We start from the raw sequence: 15,220 nt of genomic DNA on the forward strand, positions 1-15,220 counted from the left end.
AAACACATTTTTGAATTGAAACTTGAAAAGTAATACTTAAATACACAAAAAAGTGACAAATTCTGTCAATGGGGTAAAAAATGAATATATAATAATGAAACCATTATCTAAATAAATCAAGATACATGCACTTCAGAAGCAAAATGATATGATTTAGTTATTTTAAGAATGTTTAGATATTTAAAACTACAATACTGAGTGTGACATTTCTTTTTGGCAGTGAAGTGTCTCATTGAGAATATGTGTGCTGAGAGTGCCTGAGTGGGTTTAAATGGTTTTAAAGGGCCGGCGCTCACAGGAAGTTGTCGTCTGCGCGTGAGACAGCACTTTCTGAACCCGCGGGGCTGTAAAGCGGCGTGACGTCTAATCTGATTTGCCAGATTCACGGAGAACGGCGGGGGAACACCGCACCTCTCATCTTCACAGAGCGTGCAGATCTAAACCACTGCCATTCAATTTACACTGAAGACACAACTACAGACTAACACTACACGACTACATTCAATCACATCAGCATATGATGAACATGTTTCAGATCTAGTTCAGCCAAACATCAAAATTCTCTCATCATTTAACACATACATACACAACAGAAGCTATTTTGAGAAATGTCTCAGTGGTTTTGTGTTCATCCAATGGAAGTCAATGGGGTTCAGTGTTGTTTGATGATCAACATTCTTCAAAATATCTTCTGTTGTGTTCCGAAGAAAGCAAGGTTTGACATGACATGAGGATGAAGAAAACTCTTGTCTTTAACTGCGTGCGTGTTTATATTTCAGTAAACGTGTCTTTTTCGAGCGTTTATAATGTTCTGTATGAATAAAGTTGTGTTGATAAAGAGAGGAGAAACAGGCGCTCTGTGTGTGTGTGTGAATGATGGTGCGAGCATGCAGGCGATGGGGCGCCACTGCTTTCTCACATGCTAAAAGACTTTTTTGACATTCAATTATCCAGAATACTGATGGTGTTTCCAGCGGACAGAAACAAGCGTCATCATTTCACAGTTTCTCTCTCATACAGACTGTTTAATAATGTACCGCAGGGCTGAATGACAACAACACAACACTACTGTACATATCCATCACTGTCATTCCCTGTAATACTGCCACACAATGACAAAAAAAATCAACTGTGAAATAAAATAACACTGTTTCTCTGTGTTAACTGTACAAACACACTCTGTTGCCGTTCATTGTTATAATCCATGTTTACTAGATGTTTTATTTTCTAAATATATAACACAGGTTTAGATTTTATATATCGGTATCTTTACAATAAGGTGTTATTAGTTAACAGTAGTAAACGCATTAGATAACATTAGATAAAAATGGACAATTGAGTTTTTCAGTATTTATTCATTCTTGTCAACGTTAGTGTCCATATGTCCATACAGTCATTCATGTTAGTTTATGGTGCATTAAATAATGTTAACAGTGACAACCTTTGTTTTTAATGATGCATTAGTAAATGCTGAAATTAACATTAAATAACATGAATAAATGCTGTAATAATATTGTTTATTGTTAGTTCATTTTAGCTAATACATTAACTTATTGTTAATAAATAGCACCTTATTGTAAAGTGTTACCTGTTACCTGTAGTTTGATCATTACTTTAAAAGCATGAAGGACTGACACATCTGCTCACTATGTCATCATGTTAATGATGTCATCTGATGAACTATATCACACATTAATGTCTAACACTGAAACGATTTTTCCGTTTCTCCCTAAAGCCTTTGCAATAAATGAGGTGAATCCAAATCAGTCTGCGTGAAAATTAAACTGATTCGATATAAGAGTGAGTGAGAATATGAACACATAAGCATTTCACAAACATTTCACGTCACGTTTAGTGGATTAGTGGAATAAAAGACAAAAACAAACAAAAGCATGATAATGTTTCTCATTTATCTACTCATGGAAACATTGATTCGTAAGAAATTATATTCTGATGATAGAAATGAAGAATGTCTTTGTGGTGCTTTTCTTTGATTCACTTTTGAATTGTTCTCAGTGATTCTCACGTTATTGCATTAAACATTCCTTGTTTATGAACATTCACAACAAACACCACAATGATGTTCAGTTTCAACACTTTACTGTTCTTATTACAGTCATTTGGTGAAGAAATCAAAACACTTTTTAAGTGCAGAAATTGCTCGATTTATGAGCATCACCCAATAGACCACTTCGCAAGATGTAAATACTGCTGTTGATTTTTTATTAACATTTTGATTCTGTTATAAATCCTGTTATAAAGTTCATTGTTTACGTCTTCTGAAGTGGTCTATAGAATAATTCATATCAGAATGTGTGTCAGTAATATGTTTGAATGTAAAGGTGAAGAGGTTTGAGGTAATAGGTTGCACAAGCAGGACAGGAGAGAGAGAGAGAGAGAGGGAGAGAGAGAGAGAGAGAGAGAGAGAGAGAGAGAGAGAGAGAGAGAGAGAGAGAGAGAGAGAGGGAGAGAGAGAGCGATAGAGAGCGATAGAGAGAGAGAGAGCGATAGAGAGAGAGAGAGCGATAGAGAGAGAGAGAGGGGGAGAGAGAGAGAGAGAGAGAGAGAGAGAGAGAGAGAGAGAGAGAGAGAGAGAGAGAGAGAGAGGAGAGAAAGGATGAGAGCGAAGAGAGAGAGAGAGCGAAGAGAGAGAAGAGGATAGAGAGAGAGAGAAGAGATGAGAGAGAGAGAGGGGGAGCGAGAGAGAAAGAGAGAGAGAGAGAGAGGGAGAGGGAGAGGGAGAGAGAGAGGGGGGGGGGAGAGGGGGAGCGAGAGAGAAAGAGAGAGAGAGAGAGAGAGAGAGAGAGAGGGAGAGAGTGAGAGAGAGAGAGAGTGAGTGAGTGAGAGAGAGAGAGACAGAGAGAGAGAGAGAGACAGAGAGAGAGAGAGAGACAGAGAGAGAGACTGAGAGAGAGAGACAGAGAGAGAGAGAGAGAGAGAGAGAGAGAGAGAGAGAGAGAGAGGAGAGAGAGAGAGAGAGAGGGAGAGAGAGAGAGAGAGAGAGAGAGAGAGAGAGAGAGAGAGAGAGAGAGAGAGAGAGAGAGAGGGAGAGAGAGAGCGATAGAGAGCGATAGAGAGAGAGAGAGCGATAGAGAGAGAGAGAGCGATAGAGAGAGAGAGAGCGATAGAGAGAGAGAGGGTGGGGGGGTTGAGTGTATCTTACCCTCATGCCTTCAAATCTGGACAGCGCTCTCAGGGGTCTGAGGGCTCTGAGTGTTCTGAGTGATTTGATGGCAGTGAAGTCGGAGTATCCGAGCGTGTTTGCTACGAGGCTGACTAGTGACACCTATGAATGACAAACAGCCCGAGAGAAAGATGCAGTGTTAGGAGAAACAATAACAGACTCCAGCTCCATCACAACCTGCAGAAGAAACATCAGCCGCATCTGTGCTGGAGGAGAAACGGCATTACTGGAGAACTGAGTGTTCATGGAAACCCAGCGCTCGGCTCCTGTAGAACACTTCATGTGTGTCAGTGTGAAGAGCGAAGGGCTTTTATTCCTCCTCATTGACCTGCTAGGGAACGAAAGGGATTTTTAGACCTGTCTATTGAGTGCACTTAAAAAGCGCCAGCGGTGACGGGCCCGGTCGGAGCGGGTCTTACCCTCATCCCGGCAAAGCGAGACACAGCTCGGAGAGGTCGCAGCGCCCGCAGAGTCCTTAGAACCCGCACGGTGCCGATTTGATCATAATTGAGGGCACGTGCCACCAGACCGAACACTGACACCTGTGAGAATTCAGTTATACTTGCTTTAGTTAGACACACACACACAACTAAATTTCATGATTTTATTTGATCACTACAACTGAGAATTTCATCTATTTAAAGATCAACATTCATAACGTTTAAAAAATGTGTGTTGAAAACTGCCTCCTACTTTGATTCACAATAGATTATGATTTAAATTTTGAACTGATTTTACTGGAAATGTCAGTTTGACATCATTTGACTTCAGCACACATAAGTACGTAAAATAACCTGAAAATATATGTGTCAAACAAAGATGACTATAAACGTTACAGACTGCAACTTGCAAGTAAAATAACATTTTTGGAAAGTATAAGTTGGAAATGTATTTAATGCAAATACCCCAGAAATGTTCAACTGAAAGCGAACCTTAAGTGGTAATAATTGAGAAAAAGAGATTTCATGAGTTTACTTCACAGCATCAGAAAAGAAATAATAAAGAATAAAGATTCACTGGAGCTGGTGCTGACGGATGCTATCATACATCACACACACACACACGCACGTACGCACACACACACACACATGTCTGGATTACTATCTCCGTGGGGACAGTCCATAGGCGTAATGTTTTTTATACTGTACAAACTGTATATTCTATCCCCTATCCCTAACCCTATCCCTAAACCTAAAGATCATAGAACACTTTTTGCATTTTTAGGTTTTTAAAAAATATTGTTCTGTACAATTTATTAGCTGTTTTGCCCATGAGGACCTCAATTTTGGTCCCCACGGTGACACGAGTCCCCATGTGTTGGTGTGTATTCAGGTTTAGGTCCCCACCGGGATATACAAACATGAACACACACATACACACACAAAACACACTCGCGCAGGTGTCTGAATGTGTTTCACATGTAGAAAACTTCAACCATTTAATGGTCATTGACATGTAAAAATATCAAAATAGAACAGACCCGTCCATGTGTGCTATAGAACACAATACACAGCCTGTGATATAAAGAACAGAAATCAAAAGAAAATATACACAAAGAACATGACAATTATTATTAATGATCATCTTTTGCTTTTTGAGTAATATATTGTGGCATGACATGCGTATCACGATACAAAAATGTTTTAAGAAGTTCTCTCTTAGCGTTTCCTCATTCCTTCCTTGATTTATATTGTGTGTTAAAATCTTCAGTGACAGATCTATTCAATTTACTGTACAAGCCATGTTGTCAATTCAAAAAACCTAAAAACATGTTTTACATTTTAAATAGTTCATGTTTTGGAAATAAATGTGTTAAATGTCATTTCTTTGTATTTTGTTTAAAATATTTGTATAGTATTGTGATTGTGAAGCCAGTATTGTGTATTGTGTAAAATCATGACACCCTGCTACACAACAGTTCATCATTTCATGTTCAGCATCATTGAGACATTGATAAAGTGAAGCGATGTATACTTACATCCACGATGAGAAAGTCCAGCCAGCACCAGTAGTTGGTGAAATATTTCCTGAAGCCGTAAGCGATCCACTTCAAAGTCATTTCCAAGATAAAGATGTAGGTGAAGATTTTATCTGCGTATTCAAGGATCACTTTCACCACTTTCCTCTGTTCAATGTAGATGTCTTCAAACGCCTGTCAACAGACACACAATAAACCTATATTATCAGAAAGTGACTTCACTGTTATTCTCACGTTTTTGTTGGGAGGGGATTTTATTGCTATTTTTAGAGCTCAACAGTCTCAACACTGACAACCTTGTACAGTCATATACTCTTAAAAGTGAAGTGATGAAATACAAGAATTATTGAGGTTTCTCTGAGAAGTTCAAGGACCTTTTAAGATATATTTGAAGAGTTTGGTTCCAAAATGAGATAACTTTGTTTTTTAAATGTTCAAAAATCATGCTTTTTATTGTGCATTCCAATTAATATCAATCAAACTGCAGCTGGTTGTTTTGATTTAAGCCGTAATAACTAAAAAAATACAGCTAGCTAACTAACAAGAAAAACATGATTTTTTGAACATTTCTCAAAATATCTTCTTTTGTGTTCACCGAAGAAAGAGAGGGGTGGAATAAATGACAGAATTTTCATTTTGAGGAACCTTTTAGAGTGAATAAACGCCATCAGAGTTGAAGTTTTTTCTCTTTCTGAAGCGTTCCGAGCGTGCGTCTCCAGCACATACGTGCACTAACGCTCAGACAACATCTGCGCCAGAACTCTGTTCTGCAGACGCTGCTGTTTCTCATTTTCTGCTTATGTTTTCATGAGTAATCATTCAAATGGCCGTCTGAAAGAGCAGCTGCTCGCTGGAACTGCGGGTAAATGCCAGTAAAATACCAGCCGCTCGGGCACACACCTGGCACCCGGGTAGAGCACTGACATTAGCCCCTCTCTGTGAGTCACATATCTCTGCACAGCACGCAGGCCTCTGATCTTTAAGAAACAGTGCAACGTCTTATATAATATCATACAGCGAGGACATTATGCAGGTTTTCTGCTCTTATACTCGCTCCTGTGGCTGAATGTTGTGCACAATCGCACAAAGACGCTTTAACATGAAGTCTGAATGTGAGCGATTCATCAGCGCACATCATAACCAAGAAAATGAATCGTTTGTCTTGATGATCCTCTATCAAAATATCATAACTCTTAACAACTTCAATTCTTCTATAAAACATACAGTGTAATGCTGACTCACGACTGTCTTAAGGAACATTAACTATTGACCTGTTAAGCATCACATAATGTCATATAAATGAAGGCTAAACAAATCTGAATCTCAACTAATATCACACCGGGTATTAATTCAGTAATAAAGTGGCTGTATGGCGAGTGAAGATGAGTTAATGTCTGATGGCACGTGTTGATGTGGATTAGCGTCAGACAGCAGATCTCCCGCAGACGCAGCGGAGTCACCCGACTGACCGGCAGGCCATCGGCCACCTCAGGCCATCAGCAGAAAACACACTGCCACTTTCTGCCCTGCACACTGTTCCAGGGTCAGTCTGTGTGCTGGGTTTGAGGTCAGTGGGGATGAGGCGAGTCCACCCAAAACACGATGTGTGCGATCGGTTGAACTACTTGCTTATTAACATGCATATTAGTATGTATAAAGCAGATATTAATGCCTTATTCTGCATCCCTTAATCCTGCCCAATACCTAAACCTAAAACCTACCTTATAAGCAGTAATTAGGAGCAGTGTTGAGTGTAACTAGTTACTAAGTAACTAGTTACAGCAGAGCAGTGCAGTGTTGGCTTGCTCACCGGGAGACATTTATTTATTTATTCATTTATTTATTAGATATTATTTATTATAATGATCTTGCTTGGTCTATAAACACCATGCACTGTGCTGTGTTTTACCTTTCTGTGTTTTTCTTATTTGCTCCTGTAAAGCTGCTTTGGAACAATGCACATTGTGAAAAGCGCTATATAAATAAAATTGAATTGAATTGAACTAAGTAATTAGTTACTGTAATTTAATTACTTTTCCCTTGAAAAAGTAAAGTAAGGGATTACTCTTATTTTTAATGTAATTTAATTACAGTTACTTCTCATGTAATTAAACTAAATACTTTGTGTAATATATGTGTGCGCGCAAGGAATGGACATCAAAATTCAAAGTCTAACTTTAAAATCCGTGCTTTAATGTATAATTCTCACATTTGTAATACTTTGGTCAGTTAATAAGAGTACTTTATGTAGTTTTATATTATTTATTTGAATGAATTAAAAGAGCCGTTTCATGTCTATCCTTGAATCACTTAACTAATCAAGGTTGATGTAGGATGTAGAAAGTAATTAGTAATGAGTAATTAAATACTTTTCAGAGAGAGTAATTTGTACAGTAATCTAATTACACTATTGAATATGTAATTAGTAACTAGTAATTAATTACTTTTTCAGAGTAACTTGCCCAACACTGATTAGGAGTTCATTGATGCAAAAGTCGTAGTAGAGTAATAGTTAGTAAATAGCGAGAACTGGTTCCTATCCTAAAGTGTGACAAATCATTTCATTTGAAGCTTTTATTTTGGGCTCACCAGAGCTCCGCTGCTGAGGAGGATCATGAAGATGATGAAGGTCTCAAACCAGCTGTGCTCCACGATCTGATAACACGTCTTCCTCAGACGCCACCAGGCTCGGCCCAAGCCCTCGGACGTATTGATGTCACAGCACTTAAACCGCCGAACACACACTGAAAAACAAAACAGCAAACATTTCAATATGAATGACAAAATCATTCAAATACAGAAAGGGTTTGGCATGTTTATAAAAAAAGCTTACATTTATTTATCAGACGATTTATTTTTCAACTCAGTGGCTCTTAGTAAAATATAAGTACTGTAACATATATTTTAAATGCTTTAAAATTATACATGCAAAACTATAATAATAATATTTTTTAGCTTCTTAATGTCCATTACAAAACATTTCCAGTTTTCCAAAATGCAGTTACTGTGGTTTTTTTTGGCATATTGATTACCATTTGTATTACCACAGTTTTACTACAAATACCATGGTTAAAATGTCAACTTTGTGGTAACACGTGGTTATCATGGAGGTTGTTTATCTTCATTATAACCTGTCAGTGTTTAAACCCCAACTAGATATTCTGACAACATCACACCCCCCATAAAAACATCTAAATTACTTTATTTAATTCAACATGACATTCATTGAAGTCATTGTTTAAATGTCTGTTCTTGAATTAATGAGTAGATGATTTATTAATCGATCATCAGTCTGTAATTTAATGTCTGAATGAAAGTCTCTCTGGTTTATTGGGACTTTTCCGCTTTTAAAAAGCACTTAAAACCCTCCAGAGACTTCAAAGAGCTTAAAACACTTGAAACATCACAAACACAGCTGCAGTGAAGTGTGAAGATCAATAGCTGAAGCGCTCTTCTGTGTCATACAAATACATAAAGCAAAATAAATGATGCAGTCAGCGTTCGGCCGCTCGCTTCCTCATGTGACATAATCCCAAGCACCATCACTGAGAGCGCACGTCTGTAACAATAATTCCCTGCCAATGAATCCCATTTCAGCGTCTCGCAGTCGTCAAAGAGTCTCCATTACAGCCATCCCAGCTCCTCGAAATGCTCTTATTGCCTGTAAACATTATATCAGCGTTACGGTAACAATCGTCTCACAACTTGATTTATACACACGCTCCTTCCGTCGGCAGCCTCGGACATTCTCATACCCGGGAATCACCGTTTCTCAAGATATTTAACAGAGTTGAAAAAACAAATCATGCCAAGTGATGATGTCATCAGTGACAGGAAACACACACGTGTTAAAGCTAAACATGTTTTTAAAAGCTTTTTAAAAAAAGGTATTGGTCTAGCTTTTGTTGAAACTAGTAACTTTGTATTGGCACCTATTGTATTATTGCTCCTGTATGACATATCGCTTATCACTCCCTGAACTCTCTGTAAGTGACTTTGGATAAAAGCGTCTGCTAAATGACTAATTAGTGACAGTAATTTAATTACTTTTCCCTTGAAAAAGAAAAGGGATTACTCTTGTTTTTTCTGTAATCTAATTACAGTTACTTCTGATGTAATTAAACTAAATACTGTGTGTAATATATATGTGTGCAATAGTGGAATTGCATCAAAATTCAAAGTCTAACTTTAAAATCCGTGCTTTAATGTATAATTCTCACATTTGTAATACTTTGGCGATTTTACTGTGTAGTATTATTAACTGACCAGTGTTAAAAAATGTTAAATTAACACTCACAGTCTATATATAATCCACACTCTCAAAGTGTCTATATAGAGTATATACACAGAGTTCATTTGACCTTGTTTAACACTGCCGAATTTGCTGTGTACTTTATGGAGTTTTATATGATTTATTTGAATGAATTAAAAGAGGCGTTTCATGTCTATCCTTGACTCACTTAACTAATCAAGGTTGCTATAGGATTTAGTAATAAGTAATTAAGTACTTTTTGGAGAGAGTAATTTGTACAGTAATCTAATTACACTATTGAATATGTAACCAGTAACGTGTAATGAATTACTTTTTCAGAGTAACTTACGCAACACTGCTCGCAACTACACGTAACATTCAAGCTTAAGACACAAATACAAAAACGTACGCGTATTTTCTTCCGAAATGTGCAAATGTATTTTCTAAATGTCACAGCTGTTGGAGAATTAACGCTCAACGTGGATTATTCAAACATTCATGACATGCATCAGTTTATTTTCTAGAAGGTGTAAGTGAATTAAACCTCACATTAAACTCTTCAGGAACTGATTTTAAGTTCAGAATAAAGCAAGACAGTATTTTGTTTTTTACCTCGATGAGGTGAATGTGTGTGATTCTGCCCTTTCACTTCTCCATCAGAGAGCTGTCGACTGATTCAATTCAATCACGCTCAAGTGCCATTATTCCATTTACAGGCGAGAAATCCTGTCTTATTTCAAACGCTTCCCTGTCTCAACTCACATCAGTCCAGAATTATCAGAGGAAATACATGACAGCCGTGAATCATTCACTTGTTTATGAGCTGTCGAGCGAAGCAGTCCGACCGTTTTCTGAAATAAAGTGCACAAACTCCAGCTTAAAGAGACAGCTCATCCTCATGTCATGTCAAACCTGTGCGAGTTTCTTCTTCAGAGCACAACAGAAGATATTTTGAAGAATGTTGAGCATCAAACAACACTGAACCCCATTGACTTCCATTGTGTGAACACAAAACCACGGAGACATTTCTCAAAATATCTTCTGTTGTGTTCCACTGAAGAAAGACTCAGGTACAGGTTTACAAACACATACTGTAAATGATGAGAGAATTGAGATTTTCCTTCATCACATTAACACGGAATGATTTCTGTTGTGACGGAGCTCGTCATATCTGTGCTGACACAGGACATTCAATTTAATGGCCCACTGCCCTTTCAAATGTCACTTCATTGTTTAATGTTTTATAGGAACTCACCTCCGCACACAACACAGGAATCGCAACAATACAACCTAAAAATCCCTCCCGTGACGCACTGCACACGGTCAGACTCCAGAGAAACAGCAGCGTCTCTCTTCAGGATTATGGATAGTCACTGGGAAGTTGGTAATTAAACATGATTTATTTTTTAAATGAAGATGAGGAGCATCTATCATCAGAGCTCACGCTGCGGCTGTCTGCAAACATTTATCACAGAAGCGTGTGCCTCCGCACAGAAGAAGTGACCCACCGTCAGGAAAGCAGTTTTCTGGATCCATGGTTTCTTCGGCCATCTCAGAATATTGGTCCTCCTCCTCGCCGGGTTTCCTGACGTCAATCGTGCTGCCTTCTGATAGGCTGGTGTCGTCGCTCTGAAAAACAAGAGGCCCAATCAGACGTGAGTTGGAGTTCTATCTCTTCAATACAATATTTCCACTGGTTTTGATGGATGTGTGAACCTAACAGGGTTAGAGTTTTGTGTGACTTCAGGTGTGATTTTGGTGTGTCAGACACCCTCGGTCCGTCTGTTCTGGAGGAAATCTCACGCTCAAGTGTGTGTGTGTGTGTGTGTGTGAGACAGATTGCTGTTGTGAGTGCGTGTCCGATGAAATGTAATACCGGACCTCCTCTTGGTTGAAAGTTTTAACCCGCCGGCTAACATCAATAACAAGAATCCAATCATGTTTAAAACCTTGACTTAAACATCATTTTAATTCCAAACTCGTTTAGATGAACACACCGGGTGGGCAGAGGGCGAGAAAAACACAACGAGAGAAACTGTGGAGATGATGCACATCATTGCTGACACGTCTTGTGTTCACATTAAAGCGATGGAAATGTGTCCTGGCACGAGCGCACAGAAGCTGAACTCCACACCACTGAAGCTCATGAAGGGTCACGAGTACATGCGCTCACACAAATAACACAAACACACAATACTGTGCAATTCTGTTCAAGGTACATGTCACAAGATTACATTTTTGTATCATGATAATTGTTGCGCCTTTGTATCACGGTATTCGCTGCATATTTATCTTATTGTTATTATTATTAAAATCTCATTAAAACGATTCATGAAAAAGTTACATATTAAACACTAAAACTGAAAAAACAAATCTTGAAAAGTATCTTGAACATGTGAGAAATTCAATACACATTTAAATTATTTCATAAATAAATAATGATTTATATATGATTTGATGAATATGATCAATTATGATTTATATGTCATTAAATAATGTGTTATGGACCACAGAACATGTACAATATCTAATATTATTTACAAATTATTTTGAATTGACCAGTGTAACAGTTTTATGCAAATTAAAATAAGGATCAACATTGGCATATTTATGTGATTACCTATTGCTTGGACATGTTTTCAGAAGGAATGAATGAAAGACGTATGATTCGAAATAATCCTACATTATTATTTGATGTAATTTTGTTTTGTATCAGATTGTTCTGAGCTAAATGAGAACGCTGCTGTTATTGTCTGATGTGATTGAACAGTATTATAATACAGTGGATTTTTCATGTAATAAAGTGTGACGGGTCATTAGCATGTGTGTATGGTGCTGTTCTTTACACACGCATCCCAGAGGAAGCAGCGGTTTATAGGTCATTCCAGGCGGCGTGTGAGGAATCCAAACACATAACGGCCTGTAAATAACCCCCTGCAGGGGTACGAGCCTCCTTCACCTAATGAAATCAGAGCTCTGCCCGCGTGTGTTTGACTGCACCATCAGCGGGCGTTTGATTCGGGTTCAGAGATCAGACGTTCATCAATCACACAATCGCATCACATGTTATCTGAGATCAGTGTCCTAAAAACACAGCCGGAGAAAGTAGGACAAATCCATGAGGTATTCTATTACCTGTGACCGAGTCGGTTCGTCTGTAATAATCCTACACATTTAACAGCAGGAAAGAAAAGAACGGAAGAGCTCTAAACCCACACGGTCTCAGAATCACGCATGGATTGTTGAGTTTGTAGGAATGATGATCCGTGTGGACTGCACTACATCATACAGAAGAACATCTACATCATCACTGACTCGCACCTGGCATGAGCAGAGCAATGTGCAAACACGCAGAACAACAAAACATGTCTAACTCTGGCAAATTATGGGTCATCTGAGTCTGAACCATGAGCCCTTTCTCAGAACAAGCTGTAATGTTGTCAGACAAATCACCAGACGAGAAACACACAGTGCCGTCAGCTGCTGTCTGAGAACACACAGACTGCGGGTCAAGTACACGCTTAACACACACACACACAGAGAGAGAGAAGAACCTTCGCTAAAAACCTAAAAGATTCAGCTCTTGGTAGAAACACACCATCATCTCTCCCACAGAACCAGAACACAAGACGCAGTAGCCATCGCAGTCAGAATCTTACAACTGCAAAAGGTCGTCCAATAACAGAGCAAACAACCACACCACAACAAACTGAAACTCAACCAAGTACCTCTCAGCTCTGCATCAGCCAACCTACAAACATGGGCTCTTCCACCCACCAACCAAAGGTTCCTGACAGAACATCACAGCCCCTCTCACCATCACAACAGTCCACCTATGCTGAGATGATGAAAGGTAAACAACACACTGGCTCCATAGACATTACAGAGGTGAAGTTTCTCTTATATCTTATCTGCTAAATACTAGGTTAAGCCATCTGGACTACCAAAAACACTTCATTCCACTTACTATGGCATCATTTTCTGTAAGCTCTTGGAATATACAAGGCCTCTACTCTACAACCTTAGGGGCCAAGACTCTAAAAACAGAGTTTCTAAAAAACATTAATAATCAAGACATCATTATCCTGCAAGAAACATGGTGCAGATCAGACGTCGACACTTACTGCCCTACAGGATACATGGAAATGATACTGCCATCCCTCAAGAACTACAATGTGAAACGTAGAAGAGACTCCGGAGGGGTTATCATTTGCTATAAAGAGACCAACTTATCCATACAGAAGAAGGACTCAACACATGAGTCATGTGATAAAGACCTCTACATTTGTGCAGCTTACATTCCCCCATCAGAATCACCATATTACAAAGACAGTCTTTTTCATCAACTTCAGACAGAAACCAGCCATGTTCAGGCTGAAGGCAACGTACTGCTGTGCGGAGACTTTAATGCTCAGAATCTGATGTTATAGACACTCATGGAAATAATCATATTATCATCTCACCCCCACCACCACATCACAGAACAACCCTGACAGGACTGTCAACAAAAGCGGTAGGGAGTTAGTGTGTCTCTGTCGAGGTCTGGGTCTGTATGTGCTTCATGGTAGGATCCGAGGGGACTCTTTAGGTCGATACACATACTGCTCAGCTCTTGGTGCTAGTGTTGTTGATTACGCCACACAGATTGTGGGAAAAATGGAATAGTCTAAATAAACAACAACACCAGGATATAGCCGTACAAAATGGAGAACTATGGAAAGACTACTTTAAAAACCTGCTCAGAGAAATCTCCTCAGATAGTCTTACAGAAAACCCTACAAAACAAACTAAACCGGTTAGAATCGACAATCAAAAACAACCAAAATCCTCTCGACTATCCCATTAGTCTGAAAGAATTAAATGAAGCACTAAACAAACTAAGACAACATCAGAACAGAAATGTTAAAGCACAGTCCTACAGTGATGCAGGAAACTCTCCTAAAACTATTTCATCTGATATTATGATATGATAATCTTAAACTATAATTTATTTTATTATTAAGTTTAGCCTTGTTGTGCAAGCTCTCTGGAGCTTGTGCAGAGGCAGCAGCTTTTGCCAGAGGGGAACTGGAATCCCCTGGTTGGGCCTGGGTTCTCCTGAGGGTTTTTTTCTCCATTAGAGTTTTGGGTTCCTCGCCACCGTTTGCATACTGTTTTTGCACTATCTGCCTGGCCGGGGGGGCTGCTTTAGAATTTTAAAGTTTTACTTAATTAATATTGCATATAGGAATTTACAGTCTGTTATATTTGACCTGTGCTAAATGTGTGCTCTCACTGAGCGTGTGTGTGTGTGTGCGTACTTGTCTGTGTACGTACGTACGTGTGTGTGTGTGTGTGTGTTGTGTGTGTGTGCGTGCGCATCCGTGTGTGTGCGTGTGTCTCTATGTCTATGTGTGTTAGTACGTGTGCATATTGTGTGTGTGGAGTGTTTTGTATGTGGGTATGTCTGTCTTCTGTGTTTTCACCTTTTCTTGTTTTTGCAGGTACAACTTTAATTATTTTGCTTATAGTCAATATGTCTCATGTACAGCTGCTTTGTAACAATGAAAATTGTAAAAGCGCTATATAAATAGCATTTAGAAACAGAGAAATTCATTTGTACATCTGAGGTAACCGGATTTACGGCCTATATTATAAAATTCTACAAGAGTAAAATTTGGCGATAAAAGAAGTAAGACAGGGATGCAACTTGTATATAAATGAGTTAGCCGTGTTACTGGTCTCACGTTAAACATCTGAGGAGAGAGAGAGAGAGAGAGAGCATGAGAGAGAGAGAGAGCAAGAGCGAGAGATAGAGAGAGTGAGC

The 15,220-nt window shown here is 38.8% G+C and overlaps 1 protein-coding gene across 2 annotated transcripts in view; it reads right to left on the reverse strand.

Annotated features, from left to right (window-relative positions):
* Positions 1–15,220, reverse strand: part of scn5lab (sodium channel, voltage gated, type V-like, alpha b) — a 186,094-nt gene that overhangs the window by 58,261 nt on the left and 112,613 nt on the right. For both annotated transcript variants that reach the window (XM_057322728.1, XM_057322727.1), the window contains exons 18-21: positions 10,923–11,043; positions 7,752–7,906; positions 5,163–5,336; positions 3,164–3,286 (exon numbers count right to left, since the gene is read on the reverse strand). In XM_057322728.1, the coding sequence (XP_057178711.1) occupies positions 3,164–3,286; positions 5,163–5,336; positions 7,752–7,906; positions 10,923–11,043 (573 nt within the window). The remainder of the gene's footprint in view (positions 1–3,163; positions 3,287–5,162; positions 5,337–7,751; positions 7,907–10,922; positions 11,044–15,220) is intronic.

This window comes from Triplophysa rosa, linkage group LG23 (assembly GCF_024868665.1).
Source record: "Triplophysa rosa linkage group LG23, Trosa_1v2, whole genome shotgun sequence".
In the NCBI taxonomy this organism is placed as follows: Eukaryota; Metazoa; Chordata; class Actinopteri; order Cypriniformes; family Nemacheilidae; genus Triplophysa; species Triplophysa rosa.